This window comes from Limulus polyphemus, unplaced genomic scaffold, assembly GCF_000517525.1.
Source record: "Limulus polyphemus unplaced genomic scaffold, Limulus_polyphemus-2.1.2 Scaffold4454, whole genome shotgun sequence".
NCBI classification, from domain to species: domain Eukaryota; kingdom Metazoa; phylum Arthropoda; class Merostomata; order Xiphosura; family Limulidae; genus Limulus; species Limulus polyphemus.
Window position 1 is genome coordinate 1,351 of NW_013670064.1, and position 23,919 is coordinate 25,269.

Consider the following 23,919-nt stretch of genomic DNA (forward strand, 5'->3'; position numbering starts at 1 on the left):
ACCTAAGAAAAAGCAGCTAGTGAAAACAACCCACTACCAATTCATGAAGTGCTTTAATTGAATAATAGGATTTGACTGCCACTTGTACAACATAACCACGGCTCCAAAGTGGTAATAGAGCATAAACCACAAAACTTTAGATCTACAGTCTGACACATTGGACCAGACTCAGTCCACAGGATCTGATAATTATAATGAGTCGAGAAAATACAAAAATAATTGATCCACTATAATTAATAAATAATTTCTGACTTAAGAGTGGTCGGTGTTGGGGCATGTCATCTGATACGAAAATCTAGAAGCCTAAGAGTAAGGTTGTACATGGCATGATCCATGGATAATTTTGCCATGCTGTTTTCTTTGCTGCAAATAGTTGTTAAAATGTTGCTATTCTACCAAAGTGCCCCAGCCACATGTTATGGCCTCTCCTCTTGTCCTTGTAATATTAATGTTGTCCCGTCACGTTGTGAACGTCTTATATATACAAGACAAACACATATCTAGTAAATGCTAGGGCATTCTTGAAGGTACAGGATATTCCTAGAAACAGGTGGCGTGATACTAGTCACGTGACCTCGCTGACGCAACAATATATTCAAAGGTTTTAACTCGTTGTCTCAGCAGTTCTTCAAGATTTCACACACACACACACACACAAATTGGGAATGGTAAAAGTTCCATAGATAAGAGACAACAACAAATCCATGTCCATTTTGTGAATTAGGGTAAGAAAATAACACAACTCTTCTCCCAAAAACATTCATAACTTCTCTGATTTTCAGGAAAAAAAAACAGACTAAATGTCGGATATGGTTCCTACAATGTTTTATCGCTATTAGAGTTAGTTTTATTTTTGAATTTCGCGCAGAGCTATACGAGGGTTATCTGCGTTTGTTGTCCCTAATTTAACAGTGACAAACTAGAGGGAAGGCAGCTAGTCAATCACCACCCACCTCCAATTCTTGATCTACCCTTTTACCAACGAATAGTGGGATTAGACGTCATAACTGAAAGGGCGAGAATGTTTGGTGGGACGAGGATTCGAACCTGCGACCTACAGACTACGAGCTGAGCGCCCTAACCACCTGGTCGTGCCAGGCCTAGCTATTCTGTTTTAACCTGTTGGAAGTCGTGTTAAGTTAATACATATGAACAAATTCGATTGAATTTGATGTTTGATTTTCTCTTCTTTGAAAACTTCATTACACCAAATCTATAATACTATGACTCTTACTTTCCACCTCCCTGAGATTATTATGGCCTTAATAAAAAAATTTTCCACATTTCACAAACAAAGCCCATCCTCGGACCTTATTCAATAAATAATCTCTGACTCAACGGCAGTTTAAACTTTTAGTTACACAATACAGGAAAATAATGACCTTGCCACCACGATCTGCAGTATAAAAAATAGTTGCCATTACACAGTTTTGGTAATAATGTAACTAAATTATTGTTATTAAGCACAAAACTACACAACGGGACCAACCATGGGTATTTAAACCCGATTTTTAATGTTATAAGCTTTCAGACTTACTGCTGAGACACTGTTTGAATCTATATTTCCTGGTGTAAGACAATTTCAACAGATTTGTGAACTATTTATATGTTACTGATTTTGAAAAATAATTTTCGATATAATTGTCCCACGGTCTTCGGATTTACAACGCTAGAATCAGGGGTTCGATTCCCTTCTGTGGACACAGCAGATAGACCGATGTGGTTTTGCTATAAGAAAAAACGCACAAAACACATTCAATATAATTAAATCAATGTATAACTTATTATACTGAAGAATTTGGCTCGACACATGCGCTGTTTGCTAGTCAGAACATGCGTAACTGATAAACAGTAAAGCAGTAGTAAATTATAAAGATGAGTTTATGGTGGTGAAACAGAGAATATAAATATACCTCAGTTATTAGGTGTTGTATTGGTAATGAGGTGAATGACGAGAGATCGATAATATTATAGCATTAGTAAATGTCTAAGTAATAAATCAAGTAAGTAAAATATATGTACGAGGCTTTACTCGTTGAACTTTTAAACTTAAAGACAGTTAATTACTCAATTGGCACTGTTTGAAATACTATTTGACTATTTCGTAAAACTAAAATACTAAAAGTAGAAATATACCATATAGTAAAAATATAATGGCATTAGAAGTCCTAAACCCATTTTAATTTTTTACAATTTTATTTGCTAATTATAAATTTACATGGATGAAAAAGGGTCTACATAAGTATACAACAACTCTTACTGATACTGATAAACATATAAATTGAGTTACTCCTAGTCTTTATAGTTTAAATGCTACACAGAGAAAAAAAGCTTCTCTTGATAAATGAAATTTTGTAAACAATCATCATGCTAGGTAGTACTAGTAGATCACTTATGCATTTTTCTTTTTTCTTTTTAAGCATATTGGTTTTTTCTTATACCGTTGTAGTGAAGTGACTAACAGCATGTGATACTATATTAAATCATATATAAGTACAAGGAAAATATATCAGCATATGTTACTATATTAAATCATATATAAGTACAAGGAAATATATCAGCATATGATACTATATTAAATCATATATAAGTACAAGGAAAATATATCAATACTAGATAAACTTTCATAAAGTTGAAAAAACTACTAAAATGATACTTGAGTTGAAAAAGCTCACAAGGATTTGTATAGATTTATTTGAAGTTGAAGCATAGAAGAAGTTGAGATTACCTGATTCAGGTTTTCAAAATTATTTGTATCATGCATGGGTACTTTGATCAGATGGGGTAAAAAAAACAAGCTTAAATATTACACATGATAAATTTTGTAGAACATTAGTTTATACTATTTTAGTAACTTTTCATATATAATTACATGTATGTAATTTTTGGACAAGGGACTTCTTGGTCCATTTAGGCCATCCTATCCACTATACTAGACTCTTAAAAATAAAACACAAAACATACTCTTGACATTGAAGTATTTATCAAGCCTTCCCTACAACCTACTTAAATTAACTGCATTTACCACATCTGAAAGCAAAACATTTCAAAGACTAACTATCCTGTTAGCAAAATAAAACTTTATTAACTGAAGATGACCTTACCCCAACAAAATGTATATTTATGTCTTCTACTCTATTCTCACCATTAAGTATAAAAATAAAGATGATGCAATTCCTTTAAGAATCTTAAACACCTCAATCAAATCTCTTCTAACTCATATTTTTTTCAAGAAAAACAAGTTCAGAGATCCTAACCTATTCTTGTATGACAACCTCTTCTTCTCAGGTACCATCCTAGTAACCATCCTTCCCCTAACCCCTTCCAACAATTCAATGTTCTTTCTAAAGTAAGGACCCAAAGATTGAACATAGTGTGACCTAATCAGTGACATACAATGACATCTTCATCTCTTTAGACTTGGATACAATATTTTTGTAGATACATTCTAACATCCTATTTCCCGTGCCACTAGCAACAGCACAGTGCTTGAATGGGTTAAGAGACTGAGCAGCCAGAACACCTAGATCCATTTTATCCCATAACATTGTTAACGTTATTTCTATCAAAATTATATTCAAAACTCAAATTGTGATATCCCACATGAATTACCTTGCATTTATTATAATTAAGGACCATCTGCCATTTATATACCAAATTAACCAATTAATTTCTTTTGTAAACCAGGAGCATCCTCTAAAACACCTAAAACTTTAATACAATCAGCAAATGTAAATAATCTATTGACAATTCTTCAATCTATGTTATTCATGTAAATCAAAAAGAGCCTTGTGGCATTAATCCAATTTAAATGAACTCCATATATTACAACCCTCTGCTTTCTTCCATCCAGGCAATTTTCTATCCAATGACCCAACCTATCCACCACACCTACAAAGATAGTTTTTAACAAACAGTTTTTGTGGCACCTAGTCAGATGCTTTCTGAAAATACAAATACATCAAATCCACACACACATCATATGTATGATAAAATTCTAACTTATGTTTTTATATTAGTGATGTTTGAGAATATGTCACACATTCAACAATATTTAAATAACCGTATAAAGTTTATTAAAGAACATCCTGGTTTAAAACTTGCTTTATTGTAGAATATCTTAACAGTATGTGAGGAATATTTGTTATAAAACTCTCAGATTTAAATCCAAGTTTCTAAAATTGTATTTTAGATAAGTATTTTTATTTTTTATTAAAACCATTGTCTTTTTGGGTTAATCAGATTTCAAGAATATTTAAATTTTTAATATGAATGATATCCTTACATCTCTGCTTTCTGCAAATAGGTGGGTCTGTAGAAACTTAGTATACAAATTTCCTTTATAAGGTACATTCCAAATCTTAAACTTGCATTACGATGAAAATTTTGAACAGAACTTGTATACTGTATTGGCCCGATTATAGGGCAATCTCAAATATAAGGTGACTCCCATTTTCAGAAACCATGGGAAAAAAAAATTGAGAGTCATAACATCCTTTTTTTAGGGCTACAAAATCAATACTCTAACTGAACAGCCTGCAGGTGGATTAGTTGCAAGAATTAGCAATGACTTTGAGCGAACATCTGGCATGCATGCGTAGATGGATGCTTTCTGGACATTCAGGAATGTGACAGGCTAGAGTAGGAGAAGGAGCCTGTGGTCGGGCCACAATTATATGGCAATTATGAATTTTACAGAATAATTATTAATCAGAAAACAGACCCTTATAATCAGGCCGATGCAGTATATTGTTGTAAGGTATATTTTTAACATTGTAATTTGCTGGAGGAAGCTACAGATCATAATGATGTTAAGATTGAAAAGTTTAATAGTATAGGTTTAGAACACCTAAGAAGCTCTAGAATATTTGATCTCAAAAGTTCTGGTAAATTATAGAGTTTATTATATATACAGGGTTCAGTGAAGCATCAAGAAGATAATTGTGAAAATTGTAGTTTTTTCTAGCCATTAGATGAATCAATCAGTTTGTTTTCACTTCAGCCATGAATTGTTACAAGTACGTTTATTTGTTGCGTTAGCATGGTGCTGAATGTCATGTGTTAATGTAGCCTATAAACTACATAGTTCAAACTTGTAGAAATGTTAAGGATGAAATAAACGAATTTATTATTATTTATGTGGACTGGACTTTGAATTATTTTAACCAGATAATTTAAAAGAACCCAGCAATAAAAGAGAAATGTTATAACAATATGTATGCACTCTTTTGCAGTTTAAATGCATTACAAACTTGTGTATTTGTATTTTACCATTATTTTGTTTTGTTTACATACTTCAGAACAATGTGGAACCATTGAAATATTTCAGTGTACTGTAATACATTGTTACACTTTGCTCTAGGCCAGCTTGTACAGTTGTTTAATAATAATTAAAAGGCTAAGGCCATTTAGTTGAATAAGCATACAAATAAATCTTTTACTAATAGTGAAACATTTGGAAGTTTGTTGCAAGCAGAAATATATTCATTAGTAAGAGTTTTGGATGTGACAATATCTATAACCAGAGTATCTTATGTATCTTTGTGTATTTATTTTTAGGCATAATTACAGTGGTGTGAGTGTCATAAAAAGATGGATCTACAAAAACCAAGGTTTCTTATAGGAGGTGTACTTGGAGCAATTACTTTAGCTGGAATTTATGTTCTTTGGGGTCCTACTGTAGCAAAGAAGAGAAATTTTAGAGGTAATAATTCTTTTATTGTAAAGCAAGAGTCGAGTTTCTGAAATATAAAGCAAAGACATTACATTTATGCTTTGTGCTTTTATAATGAAGTATTATGTTATACGTAGTTAATGATTTAAGTGGATGTTCAATGGCCAAAGATCCTACTTGTATGGTCTTTGTAAATTGGTGGCAGACAACAATGAATCCAGTGCAGTATTGTAAGGTTTTGTAATAAAAAATAATGCCCTCTTTTATAAAGCTGTTACCATCTTTCTAGTGGTAGTTTGACATTAACTAGAAAAAACAAATGTCTGTGAAAGGATGTATACATATTGTTCTTAGACAAACTTAACACTTGAGTTTTGAATTCAAAGAAATTTAACACTTGAGATTTGAGTAGGAAGCTAACTGGCTTGGGTTTGAAGAAACAATCATTAAGCTGAAGTGAGGCTATAAAGTATAATCATGAGAAACCCGATATAGTCTTGTAAACATGAAATGTATGTGAACAAGACAAGTTTTTGGGAGTTACTGAGGTTACTGTCATAAGGTTATAAAGCTGGCCAATTTAATTGATTATCTATGAGCAGTGATTACATTGTTTAGTGTTACATAAACAAATTAATTATTCAAGTTTGTGTTTTTGATTATTACTGTTTCAGAAACATTACTTACCTATCTCTGCACCACAAAAAGCTATTACCTCATGCACAACTGCTGTGAAATTTACTGCATATACAACAAGCTTTCAACACACTCCCATCCCTACATGTATAGCACAAGCCTACAACATAATGCTGTAGTCCTTAATCACCGGAGGGTGATATTATCTCATTAGGCAGTAATCCTCATAAGCACATGATCACAGTCTCATTATTTTCACAGCACTGTCTGTATTCAGACATGTTTTTTCTTGTGCTTTTTTGAATTTCTTGTCATTTTGAATGTCTGCTATCCTTTCATTATTGTCATGTCACTTTTGTCTTTGTTGAACATTCATTCCACCCACGTGATTACAACTTCATTTTCTCAAAAAAAAGAATAAAATAAAAACATTCACATTGTTGATATGTCCCAAGGCCCCAACATTCATGTTCAAGAAGTTTCTCCAAGTCAGTTGCAATTGCAGAAACCTTATCTGTAAATGGAGTTGATGTTCAATAATTATCCCTTTAACTCAATCAGTAGAGTAAATATTTAGCGTATAACAGGTCTAGGATTTCTGTTTATGGTCAGGAATTGAAAATATCATACATAAACTAAATTACTCAAATCTTATGGAGGTGTGATGAATCATGGTGTAACAACAAATTAACTGCTGATGCTTTAAAACATGATGTTCCTACTACTGTGTATTAAGTGGTTGGTTCCCATTTGCCTACTTCATTTCCAACTCAGGTCCCTCAGTTGGCTACCAGACTTCAGGAGTCAAGTGGAGTGATCTCTTTTCCTGTTCTTCTTCCTATTGCTTCTACTTGTTATTCCCTTGACCACAGGGCACTTTGTCATGATATTGGACAGTAACTCTTCCTTGGAGCCAATTTGTATTTAAGAAACCATCAGTGCCTGTCTCTCCTCCTTTGTACACCTCTAGTCCCCCTTTACTGGCAACCCAGGAAATTCTTTCTTAAGGTCTCTACCTGCTTTTCTGTACTCCATTTCTTCTTTCTTCCCATATTCTCTCCTATCCTCTGCATATTCAATATATTCCTGGGAGTTTTTCTTGATTATTGTACAGAGCAGTCTTAATCATCTCCTTTGCATTTTGAAACCATGGAAATCTTGATATCAAAGGCTCTGCACTCTTCTCTCTCTATACAAAAGGTTCTCCCACTTTTGGGAACTCTGGCTTCTTTTTACACATGAATCCCCTTCAATGGGCTTGGGGAGATTTAAGACACCCATCCTGTGATCCCTTATTTACCCTTGCACGTCTCCATCCAACTACATTTCTCTGTCTTGGTGACTTGATTGCTCCCCTCTGCCTGATTTGCATTTTGCCACTAGTGCCTTCATTTTCAGTTGGGGAAGGTAGTTCTGGACCGTACAATCTCTTCATGGTCTAGTCTGAGTTGGAAGAAAGATCTCTGCTTATCAGCAATCTGATGATTTCTGCAGCTTTTCAAGATTGGCCAAATCTTTTATAGTATTTATTGGGCCATTTGATGATGATCCTGTCTGACAATTATATGGTTAATTCTTACATCAACTGCCAGGGAGACACCCACTCTTGGAATCTATGCTTTACCTAGCTTTTTGACTCAACTTCTGCCTCTTGCCCAGCACTAATCCTTTGCTTTCACCTGTTTCTCTGCAATTTTCAAGGCCTTTTTTGTTCATTGTCCTCTTTGTCTGGTCCCTCTCCCATCTGGGTTCTTTGTATGGTTCTGTGGGCTCTTACATACCCCAGTTTGTTCTGTTGAGCTCCTGTTCTTTATATCTTTTATTCGTGAAGAATATTTTCTCCTTCTACTTGCTGGCGGTCATCATCATTTGGACTTCATACCATAGAAGCCTCCCATAATTTATATCACAAGGATTGGTTGACTTGTTCTCTGAATGCTCCTTTCTTCTGGAAACTTGGGGTGCCCAAGAGGGTGATCAGATGCTTTTCTCCCATGTCTCTCCCTTCCATTTCCTCATCATATGATCATTCCAATCCCAATTGTCTTTTATGCTTAGTTATGGCTGTTTGTTGCTATCCAGTTTTGTCTGCTCCATTTCATGGAAACTGCCATCATCTGTTTTACCATGACTTATCCCCTTCTACTTTAACCAATGCTGACAGTTGGAGGAGGTATTGCAGGCAAGTATGGGGCCTATACCTAAAGCATTCTTTTCAAGTTACTTGCATCTCTGGGTAGTTCCTTGTTTCTCTGGTGTTTGCTTCCATCTGGTTGCCATCTTCCAACCTCCCCAGAGGCTATTGTGAGGTGATTTTCATCTGTTACTTTTTAATTTCTAGCTCCATCATTGATCTTATATGATCTCCAAATCACTTTATTCTGTTTGGTGTTATTGGATCCCATTGAGTGACCAGCTTTGCCTCACAGGGAATACTTATCTGAAATCCACATTGAGATAGAGATAAGAGCATTGTTAATCCCACCTACCCCTGACTCAGTGCCCACTGTAAAGATGAGTTTTTCTGCAAGACTGGTTTGGTAGTGTATCTCTATATTTGTATTACCTGGCTGTTTTTGTACTTTTCCAACTTCAATGACAGCACCTGGTGTAATCCTGCCCTTGTACCTGGTGCATAGTTTTGTCTTTAGTTGTAGTAGCCAATTACACTTTCTCTCAGTGGGAACTTAATTCTAGTTGATTGTGCTGTAGTCAGTTAGTCTTAATGCTGTAGTCTTAATTCTAGTTGATGACTGTAGTCAATGCACTCTCTCTGGTGTTGTTTTCCCCGTATGCAAATGTTGCTCCCACCCAAATTCTTATAATGGAGTATGGGAGAACTTTACTTCCCGAGACCCAAGCTGCTGGGGTAGTCTATATGGAGAGTTTACTCTTCAAATGATGCCTTCCCTCCAGTAAGAAACTGAGCAGGCCCACACCATGTTTGAGATGTAGGGATGGGGACTTACCTGACTGTGTAATGATACCTTGCTATAGATTAAATCTAGTTATCCCTGGTGGAAAAGTACAACAAAATGGAACTAGGCTTTGCCTTGAGATGCACTACTACATATACCCACTGATATATTAACTATCAAAAACAACACAATTTCCAGTAGATATGTCCAGCCGGATAGCACTTGGATTTAATCAAGATGGAGTGGCGTCGAGCTGTAACCACACTACACATTTGTGGCATGCACAAACCAACACTGGATTTTTTTCTGCCATTCTTAGATTTTCTATCAATGGCAAACAAACATGTGACATAAAAGAAACTCTTGGGTGAAAGTATTCTCTGGTTGAGAAGGATGAGGTCTCAAAATCAGGAACTCTTCCACTATGCAACCCTTAGTCTTGTGGAAGTCACACCCCATGGGCTTTCCTTTTCTGTTGCTGCTTCACAAAATAGCGTGTCTCTATAATTGATCAGCATTAGCCCCTCCACCATCTTCAGTGTGAGATTATAGTTCTTATTGGTGCAGAGAGGTAATGTTTCTGAAGTAAACATTTTCCTTACCTGAAAATGTATTTCAGATAGGTACTTATCACTTTGCACTACCTAACACCATTTTTCTCCACATCCAGGGAATTTTGTTTGTCTCATTAAGAATGAGCCTACAATTATATGCTGGTGCTTATGGAGATTACTGTATGTGGAGATTGTCACTCTTCTATTTGTGTATGTCTACAACATTATGATGGTTGTCATAGGCTGGTGCTATTCATGTAGAGATGTGGAGGGATGGAGTTACGTTTAAGGTTTCTGGCATGTGCAGGAAATTCTGCTGGAGTTGTATATGAGGTAATAGCTCTTAGTGGTGCAGAGAGGTAAGTATCTATCCAAAATGCATTTTCAGCTAAGGAAAATCTTCCTTTTTGATGCTTCCAACAGTCAGTTAATCAACTGTCAAAAATATAATCAACTATTTGAAATTAGGTTTCCAGTAATTACTTTTTCAGATTAGTCCAAATGTCCGAGTAATCAAAATATTGCCATTATGTTTGTTTGTTGTTAATCGAAAAGCTACATAGTGGAAGAGAGATGCCTCATGACAAGAGAGTCTCTGGTTTAATTCCCAATGACACTAAACTTAATCATCCTGATTTTGTTGTTGCAAAGCTACTAAGACCATCTGTTACTGTCATTGATTTTGAACTGTTGACAAGAGGGAAGTCAACTATCTGACAGCATCCACTGCCAGCTTCCTGGCTAATAAAGTGTTAAATAAAGTATTGTTGTTTTTGTATATTGTATTATGTTTCTAATTTATAATTGCATAACTGGTTAATGTTGTACAAGTAGGGTGTGTATATCTATGTGAAGGAGGTTTAGTGTGCCCATACACCTCCTCCATCAATTTTTTAAGAAAAAATAAGTGTATTCTTTAAAGTTGTATAAGCAGGCATGAATCTAGGTGAAGAGGATCTAGACCTCCTCCATTTTTATAGAAATTAATAACTATTCTTTAAAATTGGATAAGTAAGAACTGATCTAGGGGTAAACTCCCAACAATTTTTTTCAGAAATTAATAACTCTTATCATATAATGTTGTTATTTGTCTTTTAAGTAGGTGCGGTCTGATCCCTCCATTATTTTAAAGAAATTATTAAAAAAAATAGCCAGACATCCTTATACAACCATATAGTATCAAAAAAGAAATCTTGGATATGTGTGTTTTTGTTTGATTGGGCTATTAATTTCCATAAAACATTTTTGCGGTTTTCTGAAATCAACACAGCTAGACTCTGGCAATCTACTTAAGACCACAGCCAGTAGCTGATTATTTCTGAGCTCATAGAACAATATGACTTGTACTGCCCTCTATAAGCACAAAGTTTCACTCGCCACTATCCTTGATACTTCCACCTAACCTCACGTGTTTTCACGTGAGACAGCTGCATGATAGCATGCAAATGAGCATGCAACAACCCTCCACCAATAGGAGCAAGACACAATTCCCAGCACAGCTGACTCCCTCAATGCAGCTTAGGCCAAAATCACTTCTTCATTGGTAGTCGTGGAGTAAGACGTGTTTTCGCTCACATTTTCTTTTATTGAATATTTGATGTAAATGAGACCTAACCTTACTACACATATTGGCTGTCTTGTGAGTGATTACTCAGACAGCCGTGTACCAATTCTGCTCATCCCTGCAACACAACCCTGACTTCATCTGTCCAAATGCCCTTCCATTAACATATACATTGCCTGGCTTTATAATACTATTATTATGATTTATCTGTTTTATCTTATTTTTTATTTTGTTTTGTTTTTCAACATTTACTTTTATGATCTGCAATTCTAACCTGTTCTATAATGCTTTTACTACACTTCGCCATCCACAGAATAATTTTTGTAACCTGTGATGTTTATAGACCCTTGAAAAAAGGTATAAGCCAAAATGTTGGGTAGCATAAATAAACATTTATCTAAAATTGTTTGTCATCTTTGAAAATTTGGATTCCATGTTGAATATTTAGCAGGTGACAAATAATATCAATATTTTCTTTTCTGTTTTATACCAGTAATGTGTTTATGGAGGAGTTTTTTTTGAGGTCAGATAACATCGCTGCACCTTTAACATGCTGTAAAGGACTTTGTCAAGTCTTGTAGTTTTTGAAGTTGCTATGTAAGTGCTACACTTTCCATCTTTCGTAGCTACTCAAAATAAAAGACTAAAATAAAAAAAGAACTGGAAGGTAATCAGTGATATCATAAATATGGAATCATCTAACAATGGGCCAAACAGTTAAACTTCTTACTACAAACTGTAATTTGACTCCTCAAAATTAGGACCTAGACAATGCCAACAAAGAGGATAAAGAATAAATAGCAAAAACTGCCAGCTGCAACTGGAAATACTAGAGTAAAAATCAGGAGAAACAAATTAGTATGGAAAAGGAAAATCAGTGTAATGCTAGAGGGAGATAAATAACTGAAGTTCACTGGACAGTGCCTGTTGGTGACTTAAAAATGCTAAATACTAAAAAAAATGCAATAAAAAAATACCCTTGGAAAAAATACTACTATAATTTTACTGATGCCTTGTAATTGTATGCCTGTAGATCTTTCTTGCTCTATGATTTATCTCTTGCTCTTTGTTTAGCTAAATCACATGAAACAACCATTGGATCCACACTTTGGATATGCTCAGCTTCCTTTATGATCATATTCATGGCTTCAGTCTGCCCAGTTTCTTTTAAGTCTTGACCAACATATTTATAAGTTGTATAGGAATAAAGCAAAAATCTCAATGGCTGAAGGATATCATCATTATCACTGTTGCTGAAAAGGTTGATTACTGCAAAGAATCCATAGTGTTACCTTACCTTCTGAAGATTGGGACCACCTCATACATCATAAAACTTTCAGCTTTGCAGTAGCATGTGAGAATCATTGAATGCAACAGGTTTAGTTCTAGGACTATCAAAACTTATATTCATTCACAGTAATTTTATGAAGATTCATACAGATTTTGTAAATTTGACGTGGACATTAATGCATATTTTGCCAAATGCTTTCTCATTTAAGAACCATTGTTGGCATAAGTTGGATTACAATATGTGCCACTTTATTATTGAAGCAATATTAATTAATGAAGTTTTTGTTAATTTTAACTTTGAAATTTATTAGATTATTTATAATGCACAGTATATTATTAGCATTCTGTGTAAATACTCTATAGTTTAATGTACTCTAAAAGAAGAATACCAATGTTTTTTAAAGACTGAAAATAATGTGTGGAAGTTTTAGGCTAGTGATGAGTGCACGATACATTTCTTAAAAAAAATGATATTTGTGCATGTACAGTGTGTCTAAACATTGTGTACAATTTAAAATGTAGTTACTTTTATAGGAAAAAAGTTAAAAGATGTGTGGTTAATTACACGCTGATATAAAAACGTATTTAATCTGGCTGGTTTTGACTGAAACTGAGCTTCACATTTTTTCAACAGATAGTTCCAAATTAGTAAATTTCCAGTAAAGTATACAGACCATTTTTTGGTACAATAGAAGTCAAATCCATTGATGCTTACGTATTTCACATTCTGGAAAGTATCATGCAGAGGTACCATCAAGTAGTGATGATATAATCAGGTCATGGATACAAAATCTTAGCTGATGGTGTTATTCACATTTCTTCTTAGGAGATGTGCTCCATCCCATTTTACATTTTGTGTTCACAAGACACTAAATCCTTCTGAACTGCTGGATTTGCTAAGTGGGACTGTTACACTGGACACTAGTTTTCAGTCTTAATGCTGCTGGGTTTTTATACACACTATATCCAACTACACAAGGTTTCTTCAAGTATTACATCAGAGAAATAGTTAAAGCAGTCTTAGAACCTGTGGTTGTCAGTGTGTTTGACAAATGTCAGAGATGTCTGTAAAGAGGTATAAGAGACTGGTGGGCTATTAGTGAAACATTTTTTAGCAATGCTTAGAAGGCAAATCAAGGTCAAGATAGCTTAGGATGAAACAAGGTAAGTACCTATCGGAAATACATTTTTAGTGTAGGAAAATGTGAACTTTTATTTGGTTTCTTGTGAACAGACGTGCTAAGAGGTTGGTATATTTTTATTTGGGCTTAATACCAAGTGACTTTTATATGTTTATGCACTAAATGTTTTGTGATATTATTTTATGCTTCAAAAATTGTATAATAATGTAAATGGGTTGTGTTTGAATGACGAGTTTGATTTCTAGTTTTTGTACTATAGTGAAAATATGTGTTTATGTGCAATAAATGATTTGCTTGATGTGTACATGGAGTTATACTTTTAACAGTGTGCTTAGCAAAAGATTTTTGTTTTTTTAATAAATATGTGTGTGTGTGTAAGTTATATGTACAGAAAATATTTCTTCCTAGGTTATGTTCCAGGCCTTCATAATCTTGGAAATTCATGCTTTCTGAATGCTGTCCTACAAGCATTGTCTTCTTGTGAAACTTTAATCAGATGGCTTGGTCATACAGCTTCTTTCCCAACAGACCAGACAACATCTTATTTGGACAAAAACAAGAGCTTGATATCGGTGTTACTGAAAACTCTATTTTTTTTTAGTGTTCAGAAGTAGAGGTATTTAGTAGCTGTTTTATTTGAAAATTATGTTGATTAATTGAATGTACTTAATTAATCAAAGATACAACAGTTTGATATTTTGGGGGAAAACTCTTTTTTTATGAATATTTTTATATAACATTTGTTAAAATGTTTTTGATATGTTTCAAAGAACAAAATAATGGTTAGTAATTGACCAAAAACTAAAATGTTTTGTCTGTGACTAGATATACGTTTACACATGCTCACTAGTGTTGACATGTTAAATGTTAATGTAACTGAACTAGGAATGCTTTCCCATAGTAAGCTACTATAAAACTAAACATTTAAATGATAAAACCTGATCAAAGTGATGATGAAACAAATATTTTAGGATGAAGGAGGGTAAGACATGTAAATAAAATAAAATACTCATGGCATGTGTACCAGAGTTTCATTGTGTTCGTAATATGATGCAGGGTTTGTAAACAACAATCACTTACACAAAAAATTAGGCCTGTATGCATTTATGAGATTAAACCCAATAACTTTGTTGCCAATGTAAATACTTTTGTACTATACATTAAATTATACTTGCTACATTAAATTGTTTTGGCACTAGAGCTGGGTAATTTAATCAATTACCTGTTGGATCATATATTAGTGAAATATAAACTAATTGATTGATTGAAGTTACGAATAAAGCAATTGTCACAAAAATAATCAATTAATTAAAATTGGGGTTTCCAGTTATTACTGTTTATGATTATTCCATCTATCCATTTTTATACTGTATTATGTTTCTACTACTACTTAATAGAAATGGTCACTTTGATACAGTGGAGCTGTTGAGGTTTCTTTTCTAATTTAGATGACATTATTGTCCCTTATGTCTCTAATAGGAAACATTTCTCAGATCTGCTGATGCTGTCACTTTTTGGCAATTTTCCTTGTACAGGAATGACAGGTTGTATGATGGATGAATTTATGGAAGTGTGGCACTGCTGGTTGACTCCTGAAGGCTGTTGCCATACATGTCTCTATTGGTCACACCATCACAGTTTGATCTTTTTACCTGACACCAGGAAAAGTATATAATTAAGTAGACTTTGGTGACCTTATTTAACAGTTGCCATCTTCCTTCTTTATCTTGGGAGATGTTAATGGACACAATCCCCCTTTGGAGTGGTGCTGATATTTGTTGGAGGGGTTGTTCTGTGGAATGTATGCTCTTGGATCACAACTTCTCTCTCTTCAGTACTGGTTCATATACATATTTTAATGCAGTTTTTTACTGCTATTGATCTCTCCATTTGTTCCCCTTCCCTTTTTCCATATTTTTCTTAGAGAGTGGATAATAACCCATTGGGCAGTGATCATTTTCCCATCATTCTGAGGGAGATTAGCTGCAATGAATGCCACTTGACTCATGCCACAGTGGAAGCTAGAGCAAGCTGGCTGCCTCTCCTTTGCAACTTGATCCTGCTGTTATTAATCTTCTCACTATTAATGACTGCATAGAGGTATTAACTGATTGTATTGTCTAAGCAGCTGTTTGTATAATCTCAACATGTTTCCAATGGTATTTTCATCCATGGTGAATCCATGACTTCCAGTGGTCGTAAAAGGCCTGGGATATCTTTTGCAAATATCCCACTCTTAGCAACTGTGTCACTTTTTAGCAGGCTCATTCCCATGCCTGCCAGGTCAGACATCAAAGCCAGAAGGAATCTTGGATTAACTTCACTATCAGCATCTCTTCAACTACCAGTTCCAAGGCCATCTGGTACAGGATTCAGAGGGTCAGTTGGAAGTATGCTTCCCATCCCCCCTTTGATCTTGTCTTCAATGGCCAGGAAGTTGCTGATATACAGAGAATTGCTGCCACTCTTGGGGAGTGCTTTTCTAACCTTTCCAGCACTTACATATCTTCTCTGCCTTCTCAGCCATCAAATCACAGTCTTTTTGGGTGGATAGTCTCTCTAACTGCAATTGTCCATAATGCTGGTGGGTCTAAAATTCTTCTACATCAGTCTGGCAGTACATCAGTTGACCTGATGATATTCATTATGAGGTACTGTGCCATCTCTCTCCTGCCTCTATTGCACTTCATCTAGTTGTTTGGAACCCAGTTTGGCAGGAAGATGTTTTCCAGATGCATGATGTATGGTTATTGTCATCCCTTTTTCTAAACCTGGGAAGGATCCCAAGATTCCTTATAATTATTATCCTATTGCTTTGACTAGCTGTTTCTGTAAGGTTTTGGAGAGGATGGTTAATGCTTGTTTTGTTTGGGTCCTTGAATCACACAACCTTCTCTTTCCTACCCAATGTGGTTTTCATAGACAATGTTCCACTATGGACCACCTGGTTCATCTTGAAACCTCAATCAGGAAGCATCTTGAGAAGGCTTATGACACTACATGGAGGTTTGGTATTTTACAGGATTTCATTTCTTATGGGTTACATAACTTTTTACTCTACAGGCATTTCCAAGTTTGTATGGGTTCAATATTGTCACAATCCTTCACACATGAACTTGGAGTCTCCAGGGCTGTATCTTGAGTGTCATACTTTTCACTATTAAGATCAGTGCTATTACTGTACAACTTCTTCGTACTGTTGCAACAGTCTCTATGACAATTACTTTCACATTTCTTGTTGGAAGTCGATATGAGGTTTGTAGAGTGGCAGCTTCAGACTGCCCTCACTCGCTTGTTGGGGTGGACACAGCAAACAGTTTCATCTTCTCATTTTTGCTGCCAGAGGGGTTTGCATCCTGATCTAGAGGTCTGTCTGGGTAATGCTGTTATTCTCATGATGGCTGAGATAAAGTTCTTAGAACATCTCTTCAACTGTAAGCTAGCATTTATTCCACATCTTAAGCAGCTTTGTGTTAAGTGTACAAAGGGCACTGAATTGCTGAAGATCTATCATGACCTCATTCAATTGAAGCTGGACTATGGATCAGCTTTAAACTCCTCTCAATAAGTTGTGTGAATGTACCACTGCTAGTGGTTCTAAATTTTTGTCATCTAAAACTGTTTATAGACATTTCTGCCACCAGTGGAGATCGCACCCTGATGTCAAAGTCAATCTGGGATGTACACAGATCCCACGATGGCTGAGACAATGTTCTTAGAATTTCTCTTTGATGCTAAACTGACTTTTATTTAACATTTAAATGAACTTAAAGTGAAACATACAAGAGCACTGAAAATCCTATGCATCATTTGTTCCACCTCTTGGGGAAGCAGGTAAGTGTTAGACAGGATGAAGTTTTAATAAATATTACTGTAAGGGACATTTTATAATAAAAGTTGGGAACCTGAATTTTTAGTATAATTTGAGTATGCTGAGTCCAAAATTGATGGTTCTGGAACTGAATTTTAAGTTTTTGACCCTCTAACTCAAAAGAAAAAATGGTTGCTAAATTATCAATTTTAGATAAGTTATGCTTTACACCACTAAAAACTTCTATACATATTTATATGCAACTGTTGAGATTATTAAGGGATTATAAATAGGTCAACATTATTTTATATCATCATTTTGATGTGCTGAATGTTTAATTTGGGGTTCAAATATTTATGTTCAGTTGCTATGTTTAATAACTCAACATGGTCTATTAACTGCATATTATAACATTATGTCAACATCCATTAAACTGGATAGGATGTAAGAGATACCTTTGTTCGTAGACTTCAGAATATAAACAAACTGTGATTATCACTTTTTAACAAAGTAAACAGTGATGATTCCCAATAATGCTAATTTCCTCTCAAGATATAAAATTCAAGGAGAGAACTACAAAAATCACATCTGTTTTGACATTATTACAACTCATGCACATATAATGTTGACATGTTATGATTACAGAAAGAATGCTATTCCATGTTTCAATAATGTCTATCAGTAAGTCAATTTTCAACAACATGAAAACTTGCATTTTATATGTTATTATGCACCTCACTTTGATTTTGAGTAACTGCACTTTGAGTGTTTTCGTTTACAAAAACTCCTCAAAAGGGCTTCTATCAACAAAACTTGTGCACAAACAGCCTGTGGAAATATCAAATTGCTTATCTGAAACAATTACATTCTATTCCTACAAGGATTTTGCTCATCACTTTGCTATTACAAGCACACATTGCTGTACATCTTAACCCTGATTTGTGGTATTTACAATGGAAACTCCTGCACTGCTTTTGCCACGAACAAGAAATAATTTCCAGGCAGTTGTTTGGAATGGAACTGAATGACATCAGGATGGATTGTAGACCTAAATCACTATGTCTCCATCCCATGTCCACCAGTTCAGAAAGCACTTGTATGGCACAGGTAATTTTTCTCCATATCATGGATTGATAGTGCATCTGCATCAGATGTGGTGCATCACTTGTCAGTGATGTTGCTTCAGGTTTATCGGTCTTGGAGAAAAATATATACCTTGCTGAATCTACAGAGTCTTCCAACAAACTTCTTGACATACTTGATGGTTTGCTCTGTGCACTCACCAATTCTCAAGTCCTTCAGCAATTCATGGTGCTCTTTGAAGACTTTCTATGGTATTTGCTTGGTGTGATTTGTGATGTAAGAGGTGGTATCACACCCTGTTAATGGTAATAAAGCTGTTACTGAATCTTTTGGCATGTTTTGAAAACAGTATCAATATATACAGTATAAACAGTATCAATATATACAGTATAAACAGTATCAATATATACAGTATAAACAGTATATACCCCATTTCTTTGATGTACCAGACATCATCCACGGGTGTTCACATCATGCACATGAGATACTAGAAGCATGAGAACATCGGTGTTTCTAGATGACACAAGAACAGTATTAAATTAACTCTGGACAGCATGTAGCACCAGCCTTATGTCAGCTTCTTCATGTGTGGATCTCAGAGGAGTTACATCAGTTGTTCACTTTGATGATCTAACTTCAAGTTCCTCTTTGAATCCCTCAGCAACAACAGTCTCTTTATCGTTAGGTGCTAGGAAAAGCAATTCTTCAAACAAGAAATGTGCAATGTCTACTTTATTATCTGGAAAAGACAGAAAATTTGTCCAGTTTTTTGGCAGAGGCACATTACACCCCTCAACAAGTTGTCTGAGTGGTCGAGCTGTTTTGGTGCATCTTGTCCTAGTAGTGGCCTTGATAGTCCCCTCTCTATATTTGTTGAAGACAATGTCTACTTGCTGACAGTTAGAGCTAGTCTGCAGTACTGCTCTAACAAATGTGTCTGTCAGATCCCCAAAAGTCATTGCATTTGCAGGCTTTCCTGCTTGTCCATCAATGATGAGGCAAGATGAATGATCATGAAGTTTGACAGCTTCAGGACAGACGTTACCTTCTGTTATTATATTTGCCAATACTGACTTGTTTCCTGTGTGGAGTGAACCATTCATCTCTGCAAATGATACAGGTGCTGGTAGAAGCTTGTGCTTCAGTAAAGAGGGCAAATCAACTGGTTGACCTGCCTCATACACAATAATGAGACACTGAAGAACATTTCTTTCTACCTCAGGATAGTGTTTTTGTCTTTATCTATATTGTCTTTAACAATAGCATACAGTGTTATAAATATAGGATATTATTTCTCTGAAGGGAAACATGAATTGAAACTTTAGGCCTGTTATCCTGAGCAGGTACCATTAATCCAGCTTCATTTACCTGTTGTTGTCCAGCTCACTTCTGAGAAAAAAATCAAACAGTATTTCACATAAACAAAGCTGTTGTCAAAGAAAATGTTTTAGTGGCTATTTTTTGTTGTATAATATAAAATGTCAGTAACTCATAATATGACCTATGTGCCAAAATTTTTGGACTCATTATAGTTCTATTATGTCCAAAGTTATTTAGTCAACAATTGTTCTCTAATATATTCTGATTTAACAAGTTTTCTATGCTTGAAATAAACACAGAAATATGCTTCAAATTCTTAATTTACTGCAAATTTGTAGGTCAAGAACTCAAAATTCTGCTTGGGAACCTCAATTTTGGTTTCAGCACACCTGAATTATATTAAAAAGTCAGGTTCCCAATTGTTACTCAAAAATGCTTCTTAATGTCTTTTTCCAGACCTCTTTTCAGAAATTCGTCCGGTCTATGTTGTGTGTTCAACATTTATCTTGCCCTCATTTGGTTTAAACTGGCATAGACTTCTGGTCACCTTGGCACGGGATTCTGTATTGAAGATGTAGACTCTATGCTTAGTAATCAGAGGCTTTAGTTCTGCAGTGAAGTTGACTGAGATGTGTGTGACATTGGATGATATCCAATGATTAGCCCATCCCTTCTTGGCTTGTTATACCATCATTTCATCCCACCTGTTTCTCAGTGTCATCTATCTCTATAAAGTTTTTCTGTTTTCTGGTTTTTGGCTATGTTGGAATCTAAGGAAAAGAGCTCACTGACACCAAGGCCAACTGAAGTCTTTGTTGAGTCTCTGGAAGAAGTAATTGAAGCAAAGCAGTACACCAATTATACTATATGTACTGACTCACTTAGCTCTTTGAAGGCTTTGGAATTGGTTGAGGTTAATTCTTACCCAGTCCTCATACATTTTCAGAAAATAATGGCTTATTTCTCACTGTCATCTATCTTTATCTAGTTTTTCTGTATTTCTGGCCATGTTGGAATTCAAGGGAAAGAGTTCACTGACACCGAGGCCAAAGCATCCATACCTGGTGATACTAAAATCTTGCCTATTTCATATTTGGATTTCAAGCCTGTCAACAAGGTTAGGCTTCACATCAGTTGGCAGGCAAAAAATGAGATGAGCAACATTTGAATAAACTTTTTCAGATAAAATCTAGTATCAGTTACTGGCTGTCTAGTTTGTGCAGTTATCAGGGGGAGGAAATTGTCCATAGTTTTATTACTCATCATTTTATCTTATGAGGGAGTGAACTCCCAATGTGTGAGCAGTGTGACACTCAAGCCACAGTTGCTAACATGTTCATGTTCCTTTCTGACCAGCACTGAGCTGTAGCTACTGTTACGTATTACAATTTTGAAAGGTTAAAACCGAGTTAACTGATAATTTAAATTTAGTAGTTAAATTGGACTTTTGATTTAGCAGTTAAGTAAAAGCTGATATATAGTCAGTTTATGATATTTGCCAACAAGATTGATACACACAGTTTTATTTTTTAGCAAAAATATGTTTTAATATACTCACAACAAAACAATTTACAATAACAGTTATTACAAATAGTTATTACAAACAATGATTTGTAAACAAAAGTTTCACAAACTTACAAGCATTATAAAGTCTTCTTTCTAGTCTGGAACTCCTTTGATATTTTACATATTTAACAATATAAGCTATGTATGTTTCTAAATATAAATTTAATCTAAACAAACGTGGATAGTAAAATAAATATACAATAAATTCGTTACACTACATTTTAGTAGGGCTTGGCAATTAGAGGAATTTGCTAATTAATTAATTGTTGGGCTGTTAATTGATTATATTCAATTAAGCAATTATTATTATCGTGAGACTAATCTTCCTATTTTCATTATGAGATTTTTAAGACATTTTCAAATTACCATTTACTTAATCTGATAGATATCTTCAGTTACAACAATTTAGAATTTAGTTACGTTTTTTAATTTTAAGCTGTTGCACATGAAAATGTATCCTGTACATCATGTATTACAAAACATGTAATAAGATGACAATACCAGAAAAGACTGCAAACAAGTTAATGTTTTATTCATAAGATGAAACTTCTTGTTTGATGAGAAACATAATTGTTAATAATTTATAAGTTGGCCTTATTGCAATAAAAATGTCACCAAAAAGTCTTAACAGATTAAACTGCTACCTTCAATAGTGTGACCAACATTTATTCATTTGATCTGTTAGAAAACATTTAATAATTTTGCCATAAGTAAGGATTAAGAAAAATGGTAATCTACTTATGTCGATATTTTACAAATCTTCAGAATACACCTCAAGAAACAGTAAATAATTACTTTTACTGTTTTCTATTACCAATTGAAAGGAATTGTTTTGTCATTCAGTATTACTATATGTTTAACATAAGCCCTAAAACTCCATAGCAAAGTTTTGAGTTTACAAAATTAACTTGTCAATGTATAATAAAACAATGCTCACATGTAACAGTATTATACAAATTATACTTATCTAAATACAGTGCAAGTTTAGCAAGCATGTTTCCACCTAACAATAATTTTAGACAAACCTCCTTTTTCATATGTATAAGGTAATGATAGGTTATAATCTCTGTAAAACAGCAGTAAAAATTGTCTCACTGTTCACTATTTATTCTAATATTTAATTGGCTTACAGAGAGTTGCAGAAAGCACTAGCATTTAGCATGACTAGCACATGCTTTGGTCTTGCACTTTTAGGGGCTTTGCACTGGAAAATTAAAAATATTATTTTAAATTGAAAAGTATTAATCATTTTAATCCTATAAAAATGCAACAAAATATGTTTAATCTCTTACAATAGCAGCACCTAATTTGAACCTTACTTTTTTTTAAACTTGAGGGGTGAAGCACAAGCATTAAGCATTTAGCATGACTAGCATTTGCTTTGGCCTTGCACTTTTAAGGGCTTTGCACTGGAAAATTAAAAACAAAGGTGAAAAGTATTTATCATTTTAACCCTATAAAAATGCAACAAAATATGTTTAATCTCTTAAAATAGAAGGTATCTAATTTGAACCATGATATGTTTTTTATATGAGGGTGTGAAACAAGATAACAGCAAACAGATAATATTGTCACAGTAATAAAACCTATTTATTCTTGAAACTTGCACTGCCACTGCTGAAATGAAAATAAACAAAGCATCAGACATTTATAAACAGGAAATGTTAAAAACAATGTATCACAGAGAAACCAAGATATTAAATATGTTTGTGTGATAATTTCAATCAGAAGAGCTGCTAAAATTCTGTAATAATGATTACAGTTGATAATAAATAGCCTTGATTATTAGTAACAGGTAAACTACGAAATGCTTCTACAACCATTTTGTCCAAATCATCAGTTCATCTCCCTTGCTGCTAGCAGTGGTTTTGACCCTCAACCCCAGAATATACCCAATGAGATTGGGCCTGCTTAATGATATTACTAAGCACCAAAGCAGAACTGTCACATGTAGATCTTTGTGTACTATATCTATCACATGTGGCCAATGTATGTATTACTCTTAAAGAAATATAATGTTAAAAGTTAATTTAGTTAATACTATAAGTAACTAAAATATATATTGAATTATTTAAATTTAAAACTGTAATACCATTTTTATTAAATACTTTCATTACTTGTTAAGAACAAAGTACATTAAGTAAGAATATTTATAGTCTTATTGTGACTTTTCATTCCACAAAACTGTACGTATTATAATAGCTAAAGATGATTTCATTTCACCAGCTTAAGCACTTTCGTGTTAATACAATAATTGGATTTTTGTTTGGTTCACTTCATTTACCCAAAGCTGTTTACTTACTCGTCACTTAGTAATCTGGTGATGTATAGAAGAAATCAAATATTTTTGTTTTATAAAAG

The 23,919-nt window shown here is 34.3% G+C and overlaps 1 protein-coding gene across 2 annotated transcripts in view; it reads left to right on the forward strand.

The window, feature by feature from the left end:
• The first annotated feature begins 1,847 nt into the window (after positions 1-1,847).
• LOC106471170 (ubiquitin carboxyl-terminal hydrolase 30-like) overlaps positions 1,848-23,919 on the forward strand; it is an 83,200-nt gene continuing 61,128 nt past the window's right edge. The window contains exons 1-3 of one of the 2 annotated variants that reach the window (XM_022399809.1): positions 1,848-2,003; positions 5,560-5,704; positions 14,187-14,367. In XM_022399809.1, coding sequence (XP_022255517.1) covers positions 5,593-5,704; positions 14,187-14,367 — 293 coding nt within the window. In that variant the 5' untranslated portion in view covers positions 1,848-2,003; positions 5,560-5,592. The remainder of the gene's footprint in view (positions 2,004-5,559; positions 5,705-14,186; positions 14,368-23,919) is intronic. The other variant, XM_022399810.1, reaches the window with a different exon arrangement.